General features: G+C 45.1%; 1 protein-coding gene across 2 annotated transcripts; it reads right to left on the bottom strand.

The window, feature by feature from the left end:
- On the bottom strand, positions 1–22,955 carry MMEL1 (membrane metalloendopeptidase like 1). 2 transcript variants are annotated; one of them, XM_063417499.1, is made up of 23 exons: positions 22,732–22,955; positions 22,397–22,560; positions 15,960–16,019; positions 15,212–15,373; positions 14,729–14,809; positions 14,160–14,255; positions 13,777–13,895; positions 13,216–13,281; positions 10,679–10,813; positions 9,977–10,066; positions 9,592–9,728; positions 9,050–9,143; positions 7,601–7,729; positions 7,231–7,329; positions 6,791–6,874; positions 6,438–6,541; positions 5,689–5,747; positions 5,145–5,264; positions 3,982–4,115; positions 3,302–3,367; positions 2,246–2,341; positions 1,905–1,981; positions 1–1,549 (listed from the first exon to the last, which is right to left on the bottom strand). In XM_063417499.1, exons 1-23 carry the CDS (start codon positions 22,734–22,736, stop codon positions 1,450–1,452), a joined length of 2,277 nt encoding a protein of 758 aa, XP_063273569.1. In that variant the 5' UTR covers positions 22,737–22,955; the 3' UTR covers positions 1–1,449. The 2 variants fall into 2 exon arrangements, with proteins under 2 accessions (XP_063273569.1, XP_063273568.1); XM_063417498.1 differs by having other exon boundaries at positions 3–1,549; positions 22,694–22,952.
- Between the last annotated feature and the right edge of the window lie 3,625 nt (positions 22,956–26,580).

Raw genomic sequence — 26,580 nt, 5'->3', positions numbered from 1 at the left:
TTAAATTTTATTAAAAATTAATACATGTTACATTTTCAAGTGTAAATACTGAAAAATAGCCTATGGCAAAATAAAAAGGCACAGGATTAAAATCAGCTTAATTGTTTCCATGGATACACGTCTGCTATTTGGCAAAAGGTATTTTATACACTTTCTACAAGAATAAGCATCATTTTAAATATATCTCTGACGGGTGAGACCCTGTAATTTAACCATAAAGACAGAATTTGTACTCCTAAAATGTGATAATTATAGTGACGCCTCACTTGAAGGGGGTTCTTTGGAGCAGAGGAACTCAAGTGCAGGAGGAGAATTGAACAGGCGTCTTGACATAGAGCTCACTGTGTGACATGTCACGACAAAAAGCAACCCATGACAACAAAGCAGGGGCACAGACAGCACGAGAGTTTACACCAGCTCTAAGCTGGTCTGGGAGAAGAATGCACCAGAAACGGAGCCAGAACATCTGGAAACGGAGCAGTGGAACATCTCAGACAGCATTGCTGAGCCCCAGAAAGAGGAGCCGACATATTAAAATTATTATTCCTCTCTGAAAAATAGATCCGTGGCTGCTTGTTGGTTTTGTTCTCGTGTAAGAAGGAGTCCTTGTAACCCTGATGCAGTGTCTCAGTAACAGTCAGGATGTCCTTGGAAACAGTCGTCGTGCCCGGGAGCCTCTGGCACAGCCTGCCCGTCCTGGGATCCATCCCTGTGAGATCTTGGGATCAATCCCTGTGATCCCCAGGATCCAGCCCTGTGATCCCCAGGATCCATCCCTGTGTATCCCTGGGATCCATCCCTGTGACCCCAGGATCCATCCCTGTGATCCCTGGGATCCATCCCTGTGATCCCCAGGATCAATCCCTGTGATCCCTGGGATCAATCCCTGGGATCCAGCCCTGTGATCCGAGGATCAATCCCTGGGATCCCTGGGATCAATCCCTGGGATCCAGCCCTGTGATCCCAGAATCCAGCCCTGTGATCCCTGGGATCCACCCCTGTGATCCCAGGATCCATCCCTGTGATCCCCAGGATCAATCCCTGTGATCCCTGGGATCAATCCCTGGGATCCAGCCCTGTGAACCGAGGATCCATCCCTGTGATCCCTGGGATCAATCCCTGTGATCCTGTGATCCATCCCTGTGATCCCTGGGATCCATCCCTGTGATCCCAGGATCCATCCCTGTGATCCCTGTGATCAATCCCTGGGATCCAGCCCTGTGATCCCTGGGATCAATCCCTGGGATCCACCCCTGTGATCCCAGGATCCATCCCCGTGATCCCGGGATCCCTGTGTGCTCCCCAGGGGCACTGGGAGAGCCGAGTTCTTCCTTGGCCCTCACTGCCCCGGCAGCCCTGGCTGGGGCTGAGCCGCAGAACGCCGGGCACACCCCTGCCACATCCCTGCCACCAGCTGTCCCTGGTGTCACCAGAGGGCCCCGCCCGGGGTCACCACACCCGGCACTTCCCTGCGGGGTGCATGGCCGTGCCCTTCTTACAGTGGAACACCTCGGAGAAGGCTTCGAAGTTCTGCAGGGAGCCCATCACCCTAAACAAAGAGAAGGGACTCGTTTACATGGAAATCGCTGTTCTGGGGAACAGAAAGTGGTTTGGAGCTCAGAACTTGATTGCAGTTGAGAATATGGGATGCTTTAGGAAATGTAGGTAATGTGAGCAATGAAATGCCAGAACAGAGTGGGTTTGGTCCTGCTCCATCCCCTGTGGATTGGCAAATTCACCAGGTCAGGAATAGCTGTGTGCTCTCCAGCAGTGTCCTACAGCCATGGGAGGAATTCTGGTCCTCAGTCTGGAGTTATCTTGTGTGTTATCAGACCCTCCTGTGCTGCTGTGGTGCAGGGGGTTGAATGATGTGAGCTGTGAGTGAGTAAATGAATAAAACCCACCTGTACTTCAGAGGGCTGTGAACGTCTGTCTTTATGGACTGACTGGCATATTCTGGTCTGTAGGAACCACACCAGACCTGGGCAGGGAGATTCATCATTAGTGGGTCAAGTATTAAAGGGAATTCTTGTTGGGAACCCTCTCAGTGGCTTTCCTAAGAGCCACCCCAGTTTGCTATGATGTCATTGGGGTACATTTTTATAGAGAGGCAGAATAGGTGCAATTATTTACTAATTAGCTTTTGTTTTATCAAGGTCTTGGATCAAGATCTGCCCTTGATTTCCCCCAGGTGGTTCCTTCAACAAAGTCCAAGGGCCTGAGGCACAACCCTGCGTGTTCTCACCTGGGCAAAGTTGAGGAAGAAAAGCTGTTTGTGGGACAGGTTCAGTCCAGGCAGCTTTGGCTCCTTCCCTTCCCGTTCCAGCCACTTCAAATAGGCCTGGAAATGATCACAGATCAACTCACAGGAGCAGCAGGAGGTGGGTTTTGAATGTTGTTTTAGGAGGAAGGATTTGAGTCACCACATGCATGTTTCCCTTCTGTATTCATATAAATTTTCTCTCTCTAATACAAATAGTGTAGAGAATTTCATGAAAAAGCTTTCAGCATAAGCACTGTTGGCTTCATGAACTCTTCAGACAGGAATTTGTATCTGAAATAAGGTGTTAAGTCTCCTCTGCCTCTCTATAGTGATGATTTTTCTCTCTTCAGGTAACTGCTCATTAAATAGCAGATAACAACCTTGCTCAATGTTAAATCCATTACCTGTTATTGTTGCTCATTAATTGGCCAATTGGCTTTTTTTAGGTATATTGACATATGATGGAGACAAGTTAATGTGCCCTCACGCTGGTTAATTCCCAATATTCTGTTTCTGCAGCCTCAGGTGCTGAGACAGCCCCAAAGCACAAAACAAAAGGAAGAGCTGAGGGTAAAAACAGATCCAGCACCACAGAACATCCACGGATTCCATCTGCAGGCAGCTTGTGTCACCCCCTTATGGCTCCTCTACATCTGTGATGGCTTTTAGAACAATCTTAATGCAATAATTAATTGGAGTGGTGTCCCTTAGGGTTAGAATTTGGATTTCTGAAAATTCAGGATGTTCTATAAAACACCCTTAGCACCATACTCAAAACACCAATGATAAAAGGTTTTACTGTGACATATATATGTATGTCTATATTTATGTAATAAGTATATATTTATGTAATAAGTATATTATTGTAGGGAAGAACATTCCCTGCTCCACCTTTGGTCTGACACGTGAGCTTTCAGGTGTACCACTGAGGCTTCAGCTCTTGGAATGTGGTAATAACCACAATTTTTTTAGCACAGAATAAATCCCCCCATTGCTGGATGCCAGGTAAGGTTAACTCACAGTGTGTTTGATGATTACCTTATAAGCCTGTCGGACTCCTCCGTTATCTGCAATATTTTCTCCTAATGTGCTTATGCCACTGACCTGTAAAAATATTCATTTATTTACTCTATTGTCAGTAAAATCAGCAGCTCTAAGAACCACAGGTCAGCCATGCAACAGCCTGAGCAAAGGGAGCAAAGGGAAACTGTGCTGGGACAAGAAAGGAGAAAATGAAATTAAACAAATCACAGGGTAAGAGCTGTGGATTGGAACAGAACACACACAAATATAACACGGACAGAACTTTGGCTGCTGCTGGACAGAACATCACTGCTCTGGGCTTTTTGGGCCACACCAGTGTCCCCAGTTTATCACAACCCTCGTGCCTTGTTCCCAGAAGAGTCACTTGTAGCAGCTGGGGTTTGTGCTTATCCCCCATAGGATATAAATATAAATTAGAATATAAATTAAAATATAAATTAGAATATAAATATAAATATAAATTAGAATATAAATATAAATATAAATGTAAATGTAAATGTAAATGTAAATGTAAATGTAAATATAAATGTAAATATAAATGTAAATATAAATGTAAATATAAATATAAACACAAACACAAATATAAATACAAACACAAATACAAATATAAATACTGACCCTGTTAAAGTCATTTTTTGTCCAACCCCAGAGCTGTGCCTGTGGTTGTTACTCACGTTCTGCCCCCCGGCCAGCTCCCAGGTGTAGTTCCCGTACTGGTGCACCATGCACAGGGACTGCTCCTTGAAATGCAGCGCTGAGAAGTTGCTCCACCAGTCCAGCATGTTCCCATCTTTGTCAAAATTCCTGCCTGCAGGAAAGCCCAGGGATGGAAGGAAGGTTTTGAGCAAGATTTTAATGCTGCCCCTCTTCCAGTGTAGCACCCAGGATGTCGGAGCTGCACTCCCTCCCTCTTTCCTCCTTGAATTCAGATGCTCAGAAATATGTTTTATTAAAAATAAAGAGTTAAATAAATTTAAGAGTTTAAATAAATTTAAAAATAAAGAGTTTATTCTCTTTGTCACAAGGGGATGGGATTGTGGTTCCTGTTATTCCCTGATTTCAGTCAGCAGCCCTGACTTCAGGTGTAGCTCCAAGGCCTGGTTTTATTTCCAAGTGGATTTTGCAGATATCGTGTAAAAAACCCTTCCCTCACCTCTGAGGTGTCTGAGGTGCTGGTTCTGTGTGGCCACATGACAGAACTGAGGTTTATATAAATTAAAAGCTGGAATTGCAGTTCTGGAGTTTGTGTTCGTGGCTCTCTGGCCAGAGCAAGGCTTTGCTCTACAACTCTGTTTCTGAGGCTGGGTTGTGTGTTTATGTGTCATCTGCACAAACTTAATGAGCATTAAAAAAACAGCTTGAAGAAAACCCATGTGGAAGAAACTCCTGACTTGTAGAGTCAGAAGTGAACTTTGCCCCCAAATTCTTCTACATGGTATTTGAGAAAGTTTAAAAGATCAATTTATTTCAGGCATTTGTGTTGAAAAACGAAGTCTTCAAAAGGGATTTCAAGACACTGTTACATTTGTTCTACCCCAAAAATGTTCCCAGATTTCACTATATTCAGGAACCCATGGATCTGCTTGCTTTGTGTTTCTGATCCGACGATGCTGCAAAAATAATTTTTTTCCTAAGAATTGTCATTGCCTCAATTTATTTTTAACATCTGCGTATTTCTTGTGCTCTGTTCAGGAAACATTCCCTGCAAAACCTTCCAGAGAGTGTTCCCAAAATGTTTCTGAGCTGGATGTACAGGGATCTTCAGTTCCAGTGCACTTTAATTCTTGCCATGCCACAAGTTTTAGCTGAAATAATATTTTTTCAGTCATCTCCTCACCGTTGTCATCAAACCCGTGAGTGATCTCATGGCCAATAACCATCCCAATCCCTCCGAAGTTCAGGGCCTGGGGCTGGTGTTTGCTGAAGAAAGGGGGCTGGAGAATCCCAGCAGGAAAAACTGCAAAGACAGGGAGAAAATGGGAAATGCCATAAGGTGGATTTGTTTTTGCATCCCCTGGCAGACAGATTGTTTGCTTGGTGTAAGGGTCAGGAAGGAACAGAAATATATAAAATGATTAGAAACAAGCTCATGCCTCATGTGAAATTGTTTCTCTCTTGATAAATGGAAAATGACAAGTTAATAAAGGTTTAATTTAGCACATCTGCAGCTGCAGTATCTCCCTGTTTGAGACCCAAGCCTCATTTACATTAAGCTTAGCCTAATTTGGTCCATAATGTTTGCAGTGAGTCAAGAAGAGAATGTTTAGGAGCTGTCCTTTGGAGACAGGCACAGTTTGTGTGTCAGAGCCATTTTATAGGGGAACTAATGGAAGGTTTATTGCATTATTAAATTATAGCTGGTTAAAAGTGTTTAAACCCACCTATCTGGTTCCTGTTGGGGGAATAGAATGCATTGACCACTGCAGCTCCGATTATCCATCTAAAAATAAACGTTGCACACAGTCACAATGAGTTTTTTACCCCAACATTTTTGAAATTTAGTTCTTTATAAATGCAAAGTATATAGGAAAGAATTGTAAGGATATAATCCTTTCAGGGATTATATATATATATATATATATATATATATGTGTATATATATATATATATATATATGTATGGACAGATATATATGTATGTCTATGTTTATGCAGTATATAAGATAATACTACATAGATAATAAGTCTATTATCTAATATGTAATAAGTAAGATATAAATAGATATATTATATAAATAGATATATATAATAGATAATAAGTATATTATCAAGAATGTATATATGGACAAGTAAAGAAATATAATTTCCTTGTTAGGAGAAAGAAGAGCCTTGTAACAAGAAGGAAAATCCTTTATAAGGAGATTATATAAGTAAAGGATTAATGTAGGAAAAAGGGTGCATTAATCACAGCTGTAAAGAATTCCTGACACCAAGAAATACCTGGTGGCTTATTTATGGACAGTTCTCATCCCAAACACACAACATTCAAGGGAAAAAGTATTTTTCACTTTACTTTAGAATTGTTTAATTCCTTGATTATCTCAGCCAGGGGCATTCCCAGGTATGAGTTAAATACCCCCACCATTAACCCAGAATTGAGTTGATGTCTGTGACTCTGTCTATAAACTCACATATCTTGGTCAACTCTCTCCCGAAGCTTTTTCAGGCTCTTTTGGGCTCCAGCTCGCAGGTTTTCCAGGATGTTTTCAAAGTAGTGGTGTTCACTGAAGTTTAACTACACAAACAGGGACCCAAATACATTGGTCAGCTGAGCAGGAAAAGGAACTTCTCATCCTGAATGTCCTCTAAAGAACGTTTTGGTTGCATGGTTTCACTGAATAGTTGGTTCTTTGCACCAATTATTTATTAATATGTTCATTTCAATGTCCTTGGAAAGGGCACAGGTACAAATATTCCAGTGGCAAGAAAGCAAATGCAGGTGGTTATTTTGAGGTATTTAGTGAGATGTGCACAGAACACTTACATTGGCATATTCCAGGTCCAGTTTCTCATTCTGATCTTCCAAAATATAATCTGGGTAGCCAATTTGTTCTTTGATTGCCATTGCCTGGAAGAAAAGAGTTGAATGTTTCCTCTTAATTGTGGTTTTTGTTGGTGTGTTGTTGTTTTTACTAAAGTTTTGATACAAGGGACAGTTAAATGCTTGGGGTTTTTTCTTGGCTTTGGAATGGTCCTGAGGTCAATTAAAAGTTGGAAATGTTTTTTTGGGGGGAAATTGCATTGTATGCAGTTGGCATTTTTATTGATGTGGGCTAACAAAGGATTGAAAGGAAAGGACAATGTAACAGGACATTAATGTCCCCTTTTCCTCTTGTTTGTGGAGAAACTGGAAATGGTGATACTACAAAATTTCAAATATTTCGTGTTGAGAAGGGAATACTGAAGTTCTTGGTTATCTCTGACCTTCTCACGAGCTTTCTCCTTGGATGCCTCATCCATCCACTGTAACTCATCCAAAGTCTCCACGAACACCTCGCGGATCTTCTCTATTAAATCTCGGACCTGAAAGAGAGCCAGGGAGACACTCATCATTCACCCTGTGCCCTCTGCCCAGGCACAGCTAGGGAGGGATGAAAAGCTTCCTGCTGGAAGGTGACGTCTCCAAATTCTGTGCTCTAAACCACGGCACTCTAAAAGAGCATCACAAACGAGTTCCTGCCCCTTCTCGACTGGTGGGTGACTCTCCCAGGCAAAAACCAGGGAGCTCACGCCGGAGGGAACGGGCACTGTGGGCATTGTGGATGTACAGGAGTACGAAGGGTGAACTACATACCATCCTCTTGCTCTCACCAGCAAAAGTCTCCCGGACATACATCGCTCCCACCGCGTTCTCCAGGTTGTTGTTGACGTAACTCACGCACTCCCTCCAGCGCGCCTCCTCCAGCGTCGTCCCGTACAGGGCCTGCAGCACCAGAGCCCAGCATCAACCCCGCAGCCACCATGAGGTTTTCCTGGTTTGCTGAGCGTTCATACTAAAGCAGAAGTGTGCACACGCTCGTTAATGTGAACAGGAGATGGAGTTTTGTAAATATTGTCATTGTTTGGAATTCCTTCTCCAAGAGAGGGGAGGTTGAATGACAGTCCCTGTGACCAATGTGGGTGAGAGGTGGGAATGCCACTCTCCAATCCATGGCCACCTTGCTAAAAGTATATAATAAGAAGTAATAAACAAAGCAGGGAATTCTCCCTGCTGCTCTGATCTCCCCAAAACTCCGGGCTCCTTGTGTCTTTTCTGATGAGGCTCACAGCGACACCCTGCCCCTCCCTGCAGCTCTTCCAAACCTTTGCCTAAATTAACGCAAAGGTTAATTTAGGATTGGGTTTGTTCGAGGATTTCGTGATGCAGTCACAGAATCTAGGATGGTTTGGTCTGGGAGGGAGCTTAAAGTTCATCTCTTTGCAAAAAATATAAGATGTTAATTCGTGTTCTTATGAGTTATAGCATGTTAGAAATTATAAAAACCACTATATATATGTTATATGAGAATATAGCTTTAGTTTCAGTCTGCCTTAGAATTCACTGAGACAGAGGCAAGCACCACCCTAAAATTTCCATTTAGAAAAGAGACAAAAAATTTAGGAGAAACCCTAGTCTTCTCTTTAGCATCAAAAAGAAGACACATTAAGATAAGCAATCAGTCCTTCCCCCATGAGCAGCAGAACCATCAGAGCACCAGTAAAATCATCAGAGCACCAGTAAAATCATCAGAGCACCATCATCGTCCAAATCTCCAGAGATGAACCCTCTCCATTCATAAACTTTAGTGTCTATTCACTCACGAGAAACCAGAAATTAACATCTTACAACAACAAAAAAACCTCTTTTCAGCTAGCCAGAGACAACTATGAATTCGGATAACCAGCCTAAAACCAAAAAAAACTATAGAGAAATTTTGTGCCAAAAGCAGAATAAAGTGTATAAAATCTAAGCCCTGAACAAAGCCAATTTGTGAACTCTAGGAAAACAGCAGTGTGTCAGATACTGCATCCTTGTTCACCCTTGACGATTCTCCAAGTCAATCGTCAATGTAACTCTGCTAGGAAGAGTTTTGCCAAAATTCTCTAATTCGATCCTTTTTAATAAACCAAAAATTATATTTCTAATTAGACTACTGTATTAACATTTATAACAATTTTGTGCAAACCCCTGACGGGGTTGTTGTGTTGACCAGGCTGGATTTGGTGGCAGCTGTGCTCTCCTTTTTGTGGAGAGAGGAAATACCTTCCTGTAGCTGGCCCGGGCGTCCTTGAAGCGCCGGCTCAAGCTGCTGACCCGGTCGATCACCAGCCTCCAGATGAGGTAGTTCTGGATGGTGCTGTGTGGGAAAGCAAAGCTGAGCTTAATCCCCTGTAAAAACCAGCACTAGTGCAGGCACTCAGAGGGAAATCTCAATTCTGGATGGAGGCAAGGAAGGAAATCGTTGCTGCCAGTCCTGGGTTTCACAGCATCTCATTTAACTGCAGTCATCCAGCCTGAGGACTGGGCTGTCATGTCTGTTCTGGATTAATTTCTTATTTTTCTTCCTTCTAGAATGTAACAAGAGCTAAGCCTGTCATGTATTTTTTATTATTCCCATTTAACCTTTTCTATGCAAGCAGCAACTAAAGCACCTTGTACTGCAATATTTGGAATTTGAAACCTCCAAAGGCATTTCCTGTATTTTACAGGGGTGCCATTTTCCCTCAGAGGCTCCAAGGCTCCAATAATTGATATTTCAGCAATCCTTCTGTGACTTTTGTCCTACCTATCCTCAGTTTCTTTACCTGGCTGAGTACTTGGAGATAATTGCTTTCAGCTCTTGCAGATAAGGCATCCCATACACAACCACCTCTTCTTCTGGGTCCACCTGAACATTTACTGAAGACATGACACGTTGGATGAAGAAGGTCCAGTTAAATTCCTAGGCAGACAGAGAGACATTCCAATGTTAGATGATTAAATGCCTCAGTAACTGGACTTTTGACAGTCCTATGACCTTGAATGCAGCTGTTCAGTAGGACAAAGCTTTTGAAGGAATTCTAAAGACAAAATTAAGAATGGGAATGATTTTATACCTCTTTGCTGAAGCACAGATAAATTCACAAAGCCATTTCCAACTGGCATGGAATTAAGAGACCTGAAGTATGAGACTGCTCACAAAACACTTACATTGAATGCAAACTTTTCCTGCAGCTCTGCTAAGGTCATTTTGTTGTACAACAAGGTCACATCGTGCCTTTCCTCTGCTGGGGTGGTGGCCTGAAGACATTCACAAGGTTATTACTGGAATCAACTGACAGAAACATCAATGGCTGAAATCACATGCAGGTGCACACACACACACTCAAATAATATTCAGATTAACCAGTTTCTTTGGGAAAAGGAAAATCATTTGGTTGTGCCTAGTGCTGCTTCCAAAAATTCCGTACAGGAACCTGGGTCCCCCCTATTCAATATTGTTCCAGGGATATGTTGAACCAAGCTGTTCCTTCTGTCCCCTTTAGACTGAAAGCCTCTTCTGGGGGATTTTTGGGGTGCTGTAGGTTATTAAGGATACAAAGGAGCCTGCCCTGGTGTTATCCCAGTGCATGGTTAGCAGGAGGTGAATTCTCCTGCTTTAGAAGAGTTCCAGATAGAAATAAGGCTGGGACTGGAGCAGCACAGCAGCAGTGTACACAGCAGGCAGAATTACAGACACAGAGGCTCTGATTTTTGGGCTGCTCATGGCACAAAAAGTCTTCTTCCCTCACTTTGTTCTGTTTTTTCGTTTTCTGGTGCATTGAAAACTGCTGCACAAACCAGCAAGAGACCCTTCCCCCTCACCCCTTGCCCCCCACAGCTTCCTGAGGAGTTCTTGATCCCCCTACTCACGTTTGCAATCTCTGTTTCAAGCTCCATGACCTTTGCCATTTCCTCCTGGACAAAGGAATCATCTCTGGACACGTTCTTGTCTTCCCGGATCATTCTGGCGATGGTGATCATGAACTGCAGATAAGCTTCTCTCACCTGCACTCAGACACAGAACGTGTAGAAAAGGTTTGAAGCCTATCATTTCATGGAATCTCACAATGGTTGGGGTTGGAAGGACCTTAAATCCCATCCACTGCCACCCCCTTATCCATCCACACCTTCCATTATCCCAGGTTGCCTTGGGATAGGCATTCCCAGGGTTCTGTGTCCCAGGCCACCACAGAAAATGCTTGGGTTGCTCAACTGCTTTGGAAATTTGCCTCAAGGCTTCTAAACAAGCAGCCAATCCAGCACAGAATAAAGATTTAAATATATTTGTATAAAATCATGGAATCCCAGAATGGTTTGTGGTGGAAAGGAGCTTAAAGCCCATCCAGTTCCACCCCCTTCCCTGGCAGGGACACCTTCCACTATCCCAGGCTGCTTCAAACCCCAGTGTCCAACCTGGCCGTGGACACTTCCAGGGATGGGGCAGCCACAGCTTCTCTGGGCAACCACTGCCAGGGCCTCCCCAACCTCAGAGGATGGAATTTCTTCCCAATATCCCATTTATCCCTGCCCTCTGGCACTTTGAACCCATTCCCCTTGCCATGTCACTCCAGGCCCATGAAAACAGTCTCTCTTCACTATTTTTGTAGTTCATCTTCACATTTCTCACTCAGCAAAGCTTTCTCTTTGTCGTGGATACCTTACAGGGCACTGGCTTCAAAACACACTTTCAGCTTCTCTGTGCCATCCAGCCCTGGCATTCTGAGTTAGAATTACTGCTTGGGCAAAGAGGAGGCTCTGTGCTTTGAGTTACACTATGGGAACAGTGATCCAAAATTCCAGGGTGAACAGGGAAGGTTTGAGTTCTCTGAAAGTAATACCATAAATCTTCTCAGGTCTGGTTTTAGTGTCTGAAAGAAAAGCTCTGTTTCAGGCAGTTCCCAGTGACACCTTTGCTTTATTCCTAATGGGAGGCTCTGACTGATTTATGCCTCAGAACGGGCCTTGAAAAGACATTTTGCTGCTGAGGGAGTGCCTGGTACAGGAAAACCTGATGCTACCTGTTCTTCTCACATACTTTTCTTCCTCTGTAGACCCTGGAAGCCAGATGAACACAGTGACTGTGGTGAAATTGAGTCTGGGCACTTACAGATGATTATTTGTGGTTTTAGGCTGAATGCTGAGCCTTAATCAGGCCAGACTCCCCCAGGCCTCAGGAGGAGCTTTGCCAAAAGATGCTGGACTAAGCACAGGGGGAGTTTGGGTCATCAGAGTTGGGCTCATTGTCTGGGGGCAGCGAGCTGGTAAACACAAATAAAAAGGGGTTGTGTCTCCTCCTTGGTCATTAGGATTAAAAGCACAGCCTCAGCCCCCCTGCTTTGTGCCTTCAAATTAAAGCTGTATTGAGCAGAACCGGTTTTCATTCACTAATTTAGGATTGTCTCTTCACTGTACCTGATTTCCTACATCCTCCAAGTCAATCTATGTCTGACCTTCATGCCCCAGTGCATAAATATCCCTCTTTTCTGCTGTGGAGGTGACACTTGCAGGGGAGATTCCTGCTCTCCACATTTCCCAGCTTCCACGAGATTGTTTTGTCCCAGGAGCTGGCAGCTCCTAAAGGTGCCCAGAAGGTGTGGGGACAATCCCCTATCAACCTCCCAGGGCTATATTTTAGTTATATTCTATATAAAGTGTAGTCAAATACACTGAAGTGAGGAGAAAACTCTTCCCACTGATGTTTTCATCTGCCTTTGCAACCACGAGACAAAAGAGTCTCAAATGCTGATTGTTGTCCCTCTGTATTCCCTTCCATTCTTGTTAGGAAAATTGGTTTGATGTTGGGCTGCAAATACTCTTTGTTAGCAAGGCATAATTGAGGAAAATAAAATGTACTAAAGCAGTATTTTCATCTTGGAAACAGACATTATCTGGCTCTGTTTGCAACAGCTTTCTGTGTATTCACAGAAACAGTGTTTTTGCAGAATCAGTGTTTTTGCCCTGAGCATTGGCAGAGGAAAGCAGCTAGAAAATAATCTCTCACAATTTCATGCAATTTTGGGGGAAGGGGAGAGTAAGTGGCAGCAGATTCTTATTTTGCTGAGCATCAGGGATTCAGAGGAAGAAGCAAATCCCCTGCACTGAAAATGTGAAGCTGTCCTTCAAAATGGGAGACTGTCTAAGCCATAAAACATGATTTTATTTTCCTGTAACTTTCTTCATGAGCTGGCCAGTGCTGAGGAAGCTTGATATTTATACAGGTGTTCAGTCCTTTTGTAAACTTTACAAAATGTTGGTTTAATTAGGAAAAAATGTAGCGATGAATGTCACAGTCTAATTCTGATTGTTGCATAGCATGAATATTCCTGTATTGGGGTTTTCAAAAGCACAGGGATAAGGAATAAAGTTGTTTTAGGGGCACAGAGTAAATCAATACAAGGGATACTTACTCTTTGATAGTTGCCCCCATTAAAGTAGTAGTCCCTGGATGGCATTCCCAAACTTGGCTGGTCAATCTGAAGGAAAAAGGATTTCTCTGGTTAGTGATGAAGAGGAACTGGGGTTGTCCAAAGGAATCCTTGAGAGGCAGCATGGAGATCCAAGAACAAATTTAAGTAACTTCTACATTGCTTGACTTTAGGGCCGGACTTCTTGCACAACCATACACGAACAAGCTCTGAAATACTCTTTATGTATTTTAAACCCATGGCTTCCTACTATAAATTAAACCTCATCATCATTTTTGTAAGTCACAAGAATTTTCAGCCCTTAAATGACAATACTGTAAATCAGCAAAGTTCCACTGATTCTTATTTCTTTTGTTGAAACAAAAATTATGCTGCAGTAAAACATTTCCCAGTATGTCCTTGAGACAAATCTGACAAGAGGGATACAGAACTGTTGCCTACATTTTACCACTATTGTTCTATGGGAAGATCACGTGTCTGAAGTGTAAATAATTACCCATTATGATTCTGCTAGATAAATAATTCCCTATAATTTTTTCTTACATAAATGATGTGTCTGCTGGAATCCCGGTCATCATTCCACACGAACATGTCGATGAGGACACGTTTGTTAAACCTGGAGTTCATTATGGAAAGGTTTTCCTCCATGCTCCAGCTTGGCTCTGGGAGATAAAAGGGAAAATAGATTTAATTTGTCAATCTGTGTCAGACTGATTGAAGTTGCACAGTTCACAAGTTGGCTGCTGAAATTTTGGAGATTTATTTAAATGGATCAATGAGTAAATGTGTAATAAATGTGTAATAAATGTGTAATATCCCAACTTCTTTTTGGGAAGAGTAACTGCAAGTGGAGGATTTTATTTGGTGACAGTGACCTCTGTGATTCAATAAATAATTCTGACTGAACCCTCCAGGCCCAGCATTACCTTTGGTCTTACTCCAGTCTGCAGAAGCCACTGGCCAATCTCCAACCATCCTCAAGGCCTCCAGCAGGGGCAGGGAATCTCTTTGCTCTATAAGGCCTGAGGGAGGAAAGACAAATTCTGTATTGTTTTCATACAAAAATAAAATTAAGAAAAATAGATAATGGGCCTAACAGTTTAAATTTGCAACTGAATGTGTCATAGCAAGAAGGAAGAGATATCATGAAACCATTTTATATCAGTTGTCAGAAAAGGAATGAAAATACTTCTGTGGCTGCAGTGGTGATTTGGGCTGGATTGGTTTGGGAAGGATGAGCTGGGACAGGTTTGTGCCTCCTGAAGGAAAGGCTTTGCATCCACACCAGGGGGGGATATCCAACATCCACCCTTTCCACATCCCAAATATTGAGGTTTAATGAAATACCAAGGCATCTCATCCATCTGGAAATGAATTTTCCAGGCACTGCCAAGTAGATTAGACAGATATTGACTGGATTTTGCTTAACAGGACTTTGTTTTTTCTGTACACCTGGCTTTGAACAGGGGAATCGATGGAACAAGAAGACACTCACTCTCGTTCATGCAGGACTTGTAAAGGATTTTAGCTTTCTGAAATGCTTCTCTGTCCCCTGGATCTGAAGTCTCCAGCACACCTGGGGAAGGAACCATTGCCATGAGATTTTTGCTCTGGAGAGCTTTGATCATTTTACAGACATCCCTGAAGATTCAGGGCTGTGAGAAGCACTCGTAGGCTGCAATTACTGTCAAACTAGAGAGTCCTTCATGCTATTAATGAAAAAAGTGTCAGGAGGAAGGACCTGCACACAGCTTGTCCTGCTCCTTTAGGAGTTAGTACCCAATCACCTCAGGCTAATTTTTAGTGGGAACAGGATGTTCCCACAAAATGGGTGTAGTAAGAGATGCAGAGATTAAAGGACCGGAGAGAAAAAAATGGCAATCAACACTTTCTCTGCCAGTTTATTTCTGTCTGATGTGCAGGCAGCAGCCTCTGAAATAATCAGGGGTGCCTGGGGGTGGAGCAGGCTGGTCCCCACCTTTCAGGATGATCTCCAGCTCGTCCCTGAGGATGTCAAAGATGCTGTATCTGGAGCTGGTCTCCGGGATCACGTGCCGGTTCAGCCAGCCCCCGCAGGCGTACTGATAGAAATCCTTGCACGGGTCAGCCGTGGGGTCCATGTTCTGGATTATTCTGGCAGCTGGGCAGCAAAATTGGACAGGTGAATTCGACAGAGTGCCCAGGGATCTCTGGGACTGCTGGAGACTCTCAAGGAGCTGCTTGGTAAGACTCATTCCCACATACTATGACTTGAGAAATCCTATTTTCTGCTTTAAAATGGATGTGAATGGCAGAAGAGTTGTCCCAGAGCACAAGGCCTTGCAGGGAGGAGTGCCCAGTGCTCCCCTGGGCTCCAGTTTAGGCACTGCCCAAGAAACCAGTGCTTCCAGGGGACTGTTGGGAACATCTGTGCTGGAGTCTCACCTCTCTTGAGGTGTAGATACCAAAAATAAGAAGGTAAATACCCCATGAGAGAGAAAATTCAGTCTAAAGGAAATTTTATTATGCTTACAGATAGAGATTGTGTTGGTCAGTCCATGGCCTTGTGGCTTTTGGCCACAGTGACAAATTCCCTGTGCTACTAATGAGTGCTACTCCTTACCCAAGGGGAAATCTCATTCCTTTTCATCTACTGCAGCCTTAAACTCTGAATTATCTCTGATTTAGGTTCAGTAACAACACATAAAGCCTCCCCTCTGCAGCAGTAATTCACAATAACCCATTACCTGCTGTCACACACCCAGGGGTGGTGCAGATGTTGCCCGAGTTGGTGCCATAGTGGGAGCCTGCAGGGAGAGGAGAGGAAAACAGATGGAATTCTTTGTTTTGGAAGGAAATTGCTCCCAAAGTCACTCACCAGAGCCCAATCTCAGTGACAGCTCTGCCTGGTTTGAGAGCAGGAGAGTGAATGTTGGTGCCAGTCAAAGACATCAGATGACAACTGTGAAGAAATCTGGGGTTTTTTGAGGAAAATTTATTGGCAGCAGAATTACAACAGTCTTGACAGTGAGTTTTATCTCTCCTGGAAGGAGAATAAGACCATCTTTTCTACCTGCTAACTGCCTCCACAGCCCACTCTGAAAGTATGTGATCTTTTTTTAGACGATTTATTAAGATGCTCTGAGCATCTTCCAAGTCACTGAGACTGAGAGGTTTAAACAGGGGGCAAAAATCCCAGAGCTGGGTCACTGCTTTGAGTCACCAAGATCAAATTTAGGAAAAGAAATGACTTTTATTTCTCCAGTTATTTGCGTGTTGGGCAGGTGGAGCCTGTCACAGACTTGTTTGGCCACAGTTTCATGTGGCCTTTAGGGCTGGTCCTTGCTGCTCCTCTGAGAGGTTGTCCCTAATTTGGAATTTTCAGGGCTGATGGGAGAGTGTAGGAGTAAGGAGACTGTGGACCTGTGTTCAAATTTGTCCTGCCTTGAGTGAAACATGGAAAAGGCCACTGAAGTCCTGCTCTTGGCTGTTCATTTCCTATTTTTGGGTGCTTAGTCTTGGTTTGTGAAGCTCTCCCAGTGCAGAAGATCCCCAAAAAATCAATGCACACATAATTTTTGATGCTGAATATTCACGTGAATGTCCTTGTGATGCTGGGCAGGTGTCAGGTCCCTCCCTGCTGTTCCCTGAGGGCCTTGGCCCTGGGAGAAGGAAATTAATTTTCCTGGCTTCATTTCCCATTTGGGAAACTGGATGTCTTGGTTTCCTCCCCACTTATATCAAACAGGCAACTATGTGATTCCACTCTGAAAAACAAAATCTTGGGACTTTCCAGCATATTTAGCCATTTTTAAGCTTTGTTTTTGATCTTTGTTTGCAGAAAAGAGTTATAAAAAAATCGTTTTGAATGCAAGTAAAGTGCTTTACATGAGAGCAAACAAGATTACAGTAATTCAGAGAGAAATAAAACAGTGGGGGAGAAAAGAGGGCTTTGAAGTTCATCAGTGGAAGCGACATAAAAAGCCCCCACTGTGCTGGGGAATGTTCAGGGTTCAGCTGAGCGTGGCCGTGCTGGGTGGGAGCACATCTGCATGAGAAAAACTCTGTGTCCTGCCCTGCCTGGTGTCTGGCAACCTGAACAGAGGAGGAGCAAAATATGTGGAACAATGGGAAGCTTCACAGAGATCGTTACATGTTTCTTCTTTTTTTTTTTTTTTTTTTTTTTTTTTTTTTTTTTTTTTTTTTTCTTTCTTTTTTTTGGTGTTTGTTTCAGCATTTGTTGGGATTTTTTTGTGTGCTGGATGAAGCTAAGCCCGAGTTTTGGAGTTTCTTAAACTCTCTCATAATTAAACAACTGGCAAAATCAAGCCTAGGAGCCCAGGGTATCTCCAAGGGGAAAATAAAATACTTGGAGGAAAAGAAATGAGTAGTTCAAGGGCAAAAGGAAAGGAGCAATCGCAAAGAGCAAAGTGAAGAAAAAATCATTGTACTACAGGAATTTTGTGTATCTTTCATTGTTTCCCAGGGACCAGGCAGGACTGAAATGGATCCCTTTTTCTTTCATTTACTTATTTATTTATTTAATTTAAAATCAAAGCTTCTCTCTTTGCTATAACCTGACAAAGTCTCACTTCACTTTCTGGAACCAACTGCTGGAATGAGGCTTGAACTCCCCTCCCTTGGCCAAGCCCTCGTGATTGTGGTGCTGTAACTGAGCAGGATGAGCAGGGGAGCCAGAGCTGCTTTTGGAATTTGAGGGCACACTCAGGGCTCTGAAACTCTGCCCCAACACCAGATCATGGGAAATGGCTGGGGAGGAGAGCTCAGTTTACCTTGAAAAGTGTCTCCTTTGTTTCTCTAGCAATTCTGTTCTTTTATTCCTCAGTACCTTTCCTGCCACCGGCTCTGGGTATGACCAGCTCTGCCCCCTTTGGCTTTACAATCTCAGATTTTTGCTCACTCAACTGGAGCTTTATCACCTGCACCTCCCAAAAACTACAAATGAACTTCAGATGCTCCTTCTGAATTCTCAGCAGCTCTGCCTTATGTTCTCACAATTACTTTTCCAGAACAACAGCCCAAGTTTTCTACTGAAAACAGGAATTTCTCTATTTATTTTCCTCCCTGGTTAAGCATTGCTGACAGGTTGAGTTACAGTGACAGAGAGGCTCCTGCTCTGACATCCATTTCAGTCTGATACAGCAGCAGAGAATTGATCAGGGCAGAGAAGCTTTAATGGAGATAAATGAAATGGCCTGAGCTGTGAGACTACTCCAAATGGAAGAAAATGAGGGAAATTAAGCACTCCAGATGCTGCTTCAGAGGTGAACTGCTCACCTGAGAGATGGCAGAGCTTCACATCCCCTGGGATCACTGTAGAGAATTTTATTGTCTTAATTTCCTTAAATCTCCTGTCAAGGAGCCACTGTCACATTTCCTGGCCACCAGCAGGAGCCAGGGATGACCTGTGGGATCTCTGGATGGCTGCAGTCCCCTTCAGCAGCTCACCTTTGGAGTGATGGTGCTTTTCCAACCCCAGCTGCTCCTTTTTTAGAGCACAAAAGCCAAGCCAAGCCTTCTGCAGGGCTCTGGAGGACACAGCTTGTGTTTGGTGTCTCCCCAGCGGGTGTTTGGAGGGGCACAGATGGCTGGGGATGGCACACACGGGGACAATTAAAGCCACAGTTGTCACCAGGGGCTCACGTGGGAGCTTTTACCTCTCAGCACCTTCCCTGTGCTCAGATCTCCTCTGCTGTTGGTGCTGCAAGCTGCCCTTGCTGCTGTTAAAACAGAAATTTGCTCGCAACAAACAACAGAATTGCCAAATTCGGGGTTTTTTTGTCAGACAGGGCTGCCTGTGCCAGGTGCCAGAGCCTTCAGACAGAGAGCAGATCACAAATGTTTGGTTTTATTCCACATTTCCTAGGATTTCTTACCTATACTCGTGGCTGAGCCAGAATTTTCTGTGGGAATCAGTAAATTTTGTGGGGTTTTTGCCCATTTTTCAGCCTTGTGTGGCCTGTCACTCCCCATTACAGCACCTGACTATGACTGAGGAGAGTCTCACCACCCAAATGCCATCATGACCCGTGTGTGAGCTGCCACTTCTTGAAATCCTGCATCTCCCCTGAATAATTCTTGATATTAACGAGCTGCCTCGTTAATGAACATTCCTGACGTCAAAAGACATTTGGACATCACACCAGTGAAGGAGAGGAGCCAGAGCTCAGCCACAAATTTGTCTCAGTTTTTAGTTCAGATGCTGCTCCTGCTCAGCAGGCTTGTGTAAATCTGTTATTTAAATGCACAACAACAACGATCAGCACAGGAAATGGAGGAGAAAAATATATTTTTTTTGTTTTTTTTTTTTTAATCCACCCCCAGACTAAGGTGCTGCTTGGTTTTTGTTTGTGTTGTTTGGAGCCTGCCTAAGAAGACAGCAGAGGGCTGTGACCTTGGGCTTCCTGACAGCCAGCAGTGACAACGTGTGGGGATGCAGACACAAAAATATCAGTGAATCCTCCTCCTGAGAAGGCAGCTTGGGAGCCAGCAAGTCAATCCAATAACCAGAATTACAGGAGCAGCAATGAGGTGAGGCTGGAAGTTTGGAGTGAAACTGCTGAAGGAGCTGCTGAGTGATTTAATGCCAGCCACAGAGAGGGTTGAGATGTTCCTCAGGCTGTGACTTTTCCAGCAAGGAAGGAGGCTTGGAGTTCAGTAAATACAGAGGGAGAGCTGTGAAAAGGCTGCTGAGATGGGGGTGTGGGTGTGAGGGAAGGATTGAGAGCGTTCAGATCCAAGCCCAGCCCTGTTTCCTCTGCTAGGATCACCCAAATATTACTTTATTCTTCCTGTGTTTTCTTTCAGCTTATTTAGATGAGGGCGTTTTTTGGGTCTGAAAACTTCCTTGGATGTCAAGAATCCCCTGCTTGTGTCCAGAACTCTGTAACTGCACTGCTGTGAGAGCTGGAGTGTTTTTGTTGGCTGGGAATAGAGATAAAAATCCCAGTCAGCATTAACAGAAATCCAGGAATTATTGCTGTGCCCACAGGGCTATTTCATGCACCACAACGCTCTTCTGCAAGATATATACAAGCAGAAAAATATTCTCCCTGAACCACAAAGCCTAAACATGCCTTTATAAATTAAAAAATAAAAAAGTGAATGCAAAGCAGGACAAGCAATGCTTTAATTTTCTAATTTAATTCCTAATTACAAGCTAAACTAAATTATTTTTAGAAGCCTGGGTAGTGTCATTCTGATCAAGGATGTTTCAAGGTGAAGTGAGAAATCTGGGTCTGCTCTTAGTGAACAACCCAGTGTCCCACACACATCCCAAAATCAACATTTCAGCGAAATTAGCAATAGAAGAACCCCAGGATGACACTGTTGGGTGCATCAAATGAATGGTGCTCAGCCACATAATTTTTTTTCCTGTTGTTCTGTGGGATTTCTGTGGCACAGCTCTGAGCCAGAGGTGCTTTTCCCTCGGGGAATCTGAGACTTGAGGCTTTTGGCTGAGCGTTGGGAATGGGCTGAAGTGTGACAGCAAAACCGAGCTGAGCAGGGCATTGGGACAAAACTTTTCAAGACAAAAATAAAAAAGATGTTTCTGCTGCAGGAACAGTTTGAAAAGCTCTTAATGTCTCAGTTCTTGACCCAGGCAGTGCCTGTTGACACTGCTCTGTGAGGATGAAGCTCCTGCTGCTCAATTTCCACCTGGAATCTCATTTCCCACCTGGAATCTCATTTCCCACCTGGAATTACCCAAAGCCCGTGGCTGCTCCAGCTGTGAGCTCAGATGGGGACAGAAAGTGGCTCCAGGGCAGAGCTGAACACCCCTGGTGGGGCGTGAGGAGCACAGACAGGACAACATCAGCCCTGCACTCAGGGAACACTTCCAGGGAAAGTTTAATTGCAGTTACAAGCCTGCAAAAATATTTAGGTTTTAGACCTGTTTACTCACAGACAAGCCTTCCTTAAACACATTAAGTGAGCACGGAGTCTGCTTCTGGATTTGGATGAGATCAACACTTGGGTAAATATTATTAATACCTGAATTCTGGATTGTTTGGACTCAGCAGATGATCCAGGGCAGATTTCTCAAATCCTTTATGCATGCAGGCAGCAAAACCCTGCCTAGCTCAATGTTTGATACAGAAACTCCTCCTCCAGGACCTGGCTCCAGGGAATTTCTTTCCTTTCATCTCCTGAGCTAATGGAATGAACTTTCTGATGAACTTTATGAATACCAAATATTCAGATTTTGCTGGTAGCAAAAGGAGTGAACCATAAGGAGGCTTTTAAAATGAATTATTGCCCAGGATTGTGCAGAGTTTCACTCACAAGTGCTGAAAATGCAGCTCCCTGCAGCAGGGGAGGCAGAGACAGTGTGAGGAGACAGCAAAGCCTTGCTCTAGTTTTGCTGTTCCCACTTTAATTTCGTTCTCCAGTGTTTTAACAAAGCTCCCAATCCAAGAGACTTTAATGGAAGTGACAAACATGAGGCAGAGCTGCTCCCGAGCGTTTGATGCTTCACAGGGTTTTAAAGTGGGACTTTGCAATTGCTGTGCCAGTGGGAAAACTTTGGTTTTACCAAGTGTGCTCTGCAGTTAAAATATTTAGGCAAAACACTTCAAAATAACGTGGCTCAATGTCAGGTTTCTGGCAAGATATTTGCATTCAAGTCACTGAAGCAAATCACACTTAGAGATCCAACTGCCTGATGGAATATTTAAAAATCTCCTTTTGCTCAACAGCAAGTGGCTTTTTTTTTTTTTTTAAAGCTTTCACATTGTAATAAGCAATTTCCCCTTCAGGGAGATTGTTTTTAGAAGAGTTTTAAAGCAGCTGTTGCTTTAAAAGCCCTGGCAATAATGAATCTTGGCTTGTGCTTGGATAAAATAAGGAAATGTCAGCCCTCACACACAGACACACACCTTCCCTCTAAAACAGCGCATCACTTTTGTCAAAGCAGCTCTGAATTCAACACACTGCATGGAATTAAATAAAAGCATAGACTCTTACAGAACATAATTCAAAATTTAAGTAAAAGCCAACATAATCTCTGTGCACAAGCTGGGAGCAAGGCAGAGAGAGCCCAGACCCTCGCAGAGGTGACCTCATGGTGTCCCCGTATTTTTGTTTGCATTTAGCTCTGGGAAAAAAAGGACTTTTCCTGCTGTTTGCAGGGGGAAGGGGGGGATTATTCCCAGGTTCTTACCTCTGCTGCTGGCATAGAGGATCACCAGGGCGACGGCAGCACAGGTCATGAGGAGCAGCAGGACAGCCAGCCCGATGGCCACAAAGCTCCAGGGCTTCTTCCCGGATTTGGTCGATTTTTCCACAATATCCATTTGGCTTTCTGATTTCCCCATTATTGTAACTCTAAATCGGGGAGGGGAGGGCGAGAAAGGGTTAACAGCACGGCTACATCAGGATAGGGAGAAGGAACGCACGAGTAAAAAAAAAAGGAAGCGGAATAAAAGCAAAGAGAGAAAGAAAACTTCCAAATTATTACATGTATTTGTCCATTTGATTGTCCACAGATTTGCCAACCTCATTCTCCATCTCCCGTGGCTGCGCTCGGGGGGGCTGTGCTGCCCCAGGCTCTCCGCGGTGCAGTGTCACAACTTCAGGAGTTCTTCACCTCTTTGGGAAGTGTGGAAAAGTCTCATGACCAGGTTGGGCAACTCCTTTCCCCCAAGCAGAGAAGGAGGGGGGCAAACTCCCGCTTTCCACTGCCCGCTTCCAAAAGCGTTCAGGCTGCCGTGAAGAATCCCCTCGGTGGCGCTGGGCAGGTCTGCAGGGCTCTGTTAACAGCCAGGGGATCCGAGCTGGGATCCGAGCTGGGATCCGGGCTGGGATCGGAGCTGGGATCCGGGCTGGGATCCGAGCTGGGATCGGAGCTGGGATCCGGGCTGGGATCCGAGCTGGGATCCGAGCTGGGATCGGAGCTGGGATCCGAGCTGGGATCGGAGCTGGGATCCGGGCTGGGATCGGAGCTGGGATTTGAGCTGGGATGCGAGCTGGGATCGGAGCTGGGATCCGGGCTGGGATCCGAGCTGGGATGCGAGCTGGGATGCGAGCTGGGATCGGAGCTGGGATCCGGGCTGGGATCCGAGCTGGGATCCGAGCTGGGATCGGAGCTGGGATGCGAGCTGGGATGCGAGCCGGGATCCGAGCTGGGATCCGAGCTGGGATCCGAGCCGGGATCCTCCCAGGTGCGAGCGCCCTGGAGCGGCTCCGCGGGCAGCGGCGACGCGGGACGGGGACAGCGGGAGGCTCCGGGGGCGCGGGGCGGCTCCGGGGGCTGCGGGACGCTGCGGCTCTGCCAGGCTTCTCCAAGCCATGCTCAGGGTCGGGAGCTCAGCCCCGAGCCCTCCCCAGCTCCGGGGAGATGCTCCGGGGGAGGAGCGGGGTGGGATGGGCTGGAGGCGCTCGGCGCCGCTGCGGCTTCTCCAGAGCTCCCGGGGTTCTGATAGCGCCGGGATAACTCTGACAGTCCCGGGATAACACCCCGGAATGCTGCGGCTTCTCCGGAGCTCCCCGGGACTCTGATAGCCCCAGGATAACACCCCGGAATGCTGCGGCTTCTCCCGAGCTCCCGGGGACTCTGAGAGCCCCGGAATGCTGCGGCTTCTCCCGAGCTCCCGGGGACTCTGAGAGCCCCGGAATGCTGCGGCTTCTCCGGAGCTCCCCGGGGTTCTGAGAGCCCCGGGATGTCACCCCGGAATGCTGCGGCTTCTCCCGAGCTCCCCGGGGTTCTGAGAGCCCCGGGATGTCACCCCGGAATGCTGCGGCTTCTCCCGAGCTCCCTCCGGCTTCCCGGGGCTCCGTTCTCCCGGGAATGCCAGCCGCTCATCGCTCGCAGGGGAGCTGGGGACCTGCCCAAGCGCTCCCCAGAGCGCGGCAGCTTTGGGGCGGGATGGGTGGGAGAAGGGGGCGCGAACAGGCTGATTTATGGGTTGTTGCGGGCGATGCACACAATTCCTCCATGGAAATCTGGCTGGGAACGACGGGGAAAGGCAGTAAAGGCAAGGGCAGGGTGGGCGTGTGGTTTCCCTGGGGTTTTGTTTCACCCTGCTCCGGGAGGAGGGAGAGGCAGCCTGGGCCGGGGGTGTTTTCCCCGAGCTGGGCTCACTCGCTGCCAGGGTTCAGAGCGGAGAAATGTTCAGGTTGTGCCCCTGCACTCCGAGTTTTGTGTGAGCTCAGGAGGAGGTGCTGCGGGCAGAGCAGGGGCTCCTTTGTGGCTGTTTGCTGGGAATGGACACACAGTGTTCCAAGAATGGGGAACAATGAACACCAGTTCCTTCTGCCAGGAGCCCGCGTCTCCTCTCCCAGTCAGCGTTCTGCCACAGAATCCATGGGAGAATTCCCCTTTTATTTTTTCCTCCGGAGTCATGTTAACTCAGGCTCCTGGCAAGTGTGGAGGCAGCCCCACGGACTGAGGAGGAGTAGGAGAACACAGGGATGTGAAACGCACACGTGCCTGAGCAGATCCCGGGTGTCCATATGGGAAACCGAGCTGCAGAAGGCAGGGTCACTCCTAAGGACAAAGCTGTACATTTAATTAGGATTTAAGTGATCTCTCACTTCTGTTTGCAGAAATTTCCACAGCTAACAAAGATTGGTTTCCTCTGTTTATGGGAGTTTTCCTTGTTGTGCAGTTTTACTCTTACTTTATAATGTAGCTGGCTCTGAGTAGGATCTACCTGGTTGACATCCATAAAACTGCAATAGGCAGGTGTCTATTAATGTAGCAATTTTTGTAGATTTAATGTGGTTATTCTTATAGATTCAATGTGGTTATTCTTATAGATTCAATGTAGTTATTCTCATAGATTCCATGTATTTATTCTTTCACCGTGGCTATAAGACACTGCAGGGTTTTATTTTTATTTTGGAGGTTGAGAATCAAGATGTCAAGAATTTAAGAGCTTTCCTCCTTCTGCTGTGCTAAAAAAACCCCAACCCAACACAAACAACCCAACAAAACTCAATAAACTCCTTATTTTCTGTGTGAGGAGCACGAGCAACTGTGAAGGACATATTTGCAGAATCATTAATTTTGATTGTCTTGAGCAACTTGGAGTGGTCACTGGAATGGAGCAATCCATCATGCTGCCAGTGCAGCAAGGTCCCCGTTCTGGTCACTGCTTCGAAGAGGACAGACCTGCTTTGATTTCTCACAGTCTCACTCTCACCTTGGAGCCTCTGTGGCAAAGGCAACTCGATGCTGTGAACTGGAATGGGGTTGCTTCATTATTTATTTCCCCCTAAATCTCACATTCAATTAAATTATTCATGATTTAATCACTGCCTGCAGAAATTCTCATCTGCTGGCCCACTCCACCATCCCTTAGCCCCTAATTTTAAAAAAGAGCTTTAAAAGCTCAATTCCTCTTTGCAATCCTGGGAAGGTGAACACTGCTCTGGGGATTTCTTCTTCCAGAGATTGAGGAACAGTGGGGGTTTCAATTCTTGGAAAACATCCTCTCTCCCCAAAGCAATGTAGACACGAAACACATGAAGCAACGAGGCTTTTGCTGTTTGGGTTGGGCCACTTTGAAAGGATTTTTTCCCTTTTTGCTTACTTTGTAACTTTGCAGAGGAGGTTCTCCTGTTACTGGAATTTGGAAGTGTAAAGAGCTCGCAGCAGCAGGGTTAGAGCTTGAAAAAAGCCTCAAATCAGGGATTTTTACCCTTGGATCCTGCAGGGATGGGGCTTGAGCAGCCAAAGCTGGATGAGTGCCCCTGTGTGGGATGTGTTTACTGGGAACTCAGAGACCCCACATGAGAATATTCACTCAAAAGGTGCTTCCTCAGGCACAAGGCATCCCAAACTGCACAGAACTGCTGAACACAGAGAGCGAGCAGCTCTGGAGTTTTATGCAGTGCTTTTCTCTATAGGAAAAATTCTCAAATCTGAGGGGAATTTAAGTCAGAAGTTCCAGCCCTGGACAGCAAATATTTGAGCTGGTGTCTCACTTGTCTGGGAGACAGCGCTTGAATATTTTTGTCTTTGTATTTTCCCTGAAGAATCTGGAATAACCACGGCTGTACCTGGGATGAGACTATTCAAGGACATTTTTACCTTGCTCAAAAGTTTGGCTGCTGTGTCATAGTTGCCACAATGCCAAGTTGACCTTCAACTCCTCCTTTAGAAGGAATTGATTCTGAAGATAGAAATTGTCAGGAGTTGTGCATTTTTTCCCTCCTCTGCCTGTGTTTTTTTTGCCACTGGTGATGTGAATCTCAACAACTTTGTGCTTATGAGAATATATGAGAATATATAACATAAAATTATATATATATATGATATTATTATATGAGAATATATTACCTACTTTAGTTGCCTGCCCAATTTTTGCAGTTTTTAGTCTTAATATTGATGTGATTGAATGC

This window comes from Prinia subflava, chromosome 21 (assembly GCF_021018805.1).
Source record: "Prinia subflava isolate CZ2003 ecotype Zambia chromosome 21, Cam_Psub_1.2, whole genome shotgun sequence".
Taxonomy (NCBI): Eukaryota; Metazoa; Chordata; class Aves; order Passeriformes; family Cisticolidae; genus Prinia; species Prinia subflava.
The sequence above is the reverse complement of the archived record's forward strand: the minus strand, read 5'-3'. Positions and strand labels throughout refer to the sequence as shown.

Bases quoted from the DNA above. Each gene is read 5' to 3' on its own strand.
- MMEL1 (XM_063417498.1), bottom strand. From the start codon at position 22,743: ATGGAGAATGAGGTTGGCAAATCTGTGGACAATCAAATGGACAAATAC. The intron at 9,144-9,591 runs GTAAAGAAACTG...TTTCCCACACAG, and splicing joins ATCTCCAAGTACTCAGCCAG to CACCATCCAGAACTACCTCA. The intron at 5,748-6,437 runs GTGAGTTTATAG...GTTTATTTTTAG, and splicing joins GAGAGAGTTGACCAAGATAT to ATGGATAATCGGAGCTGCAG.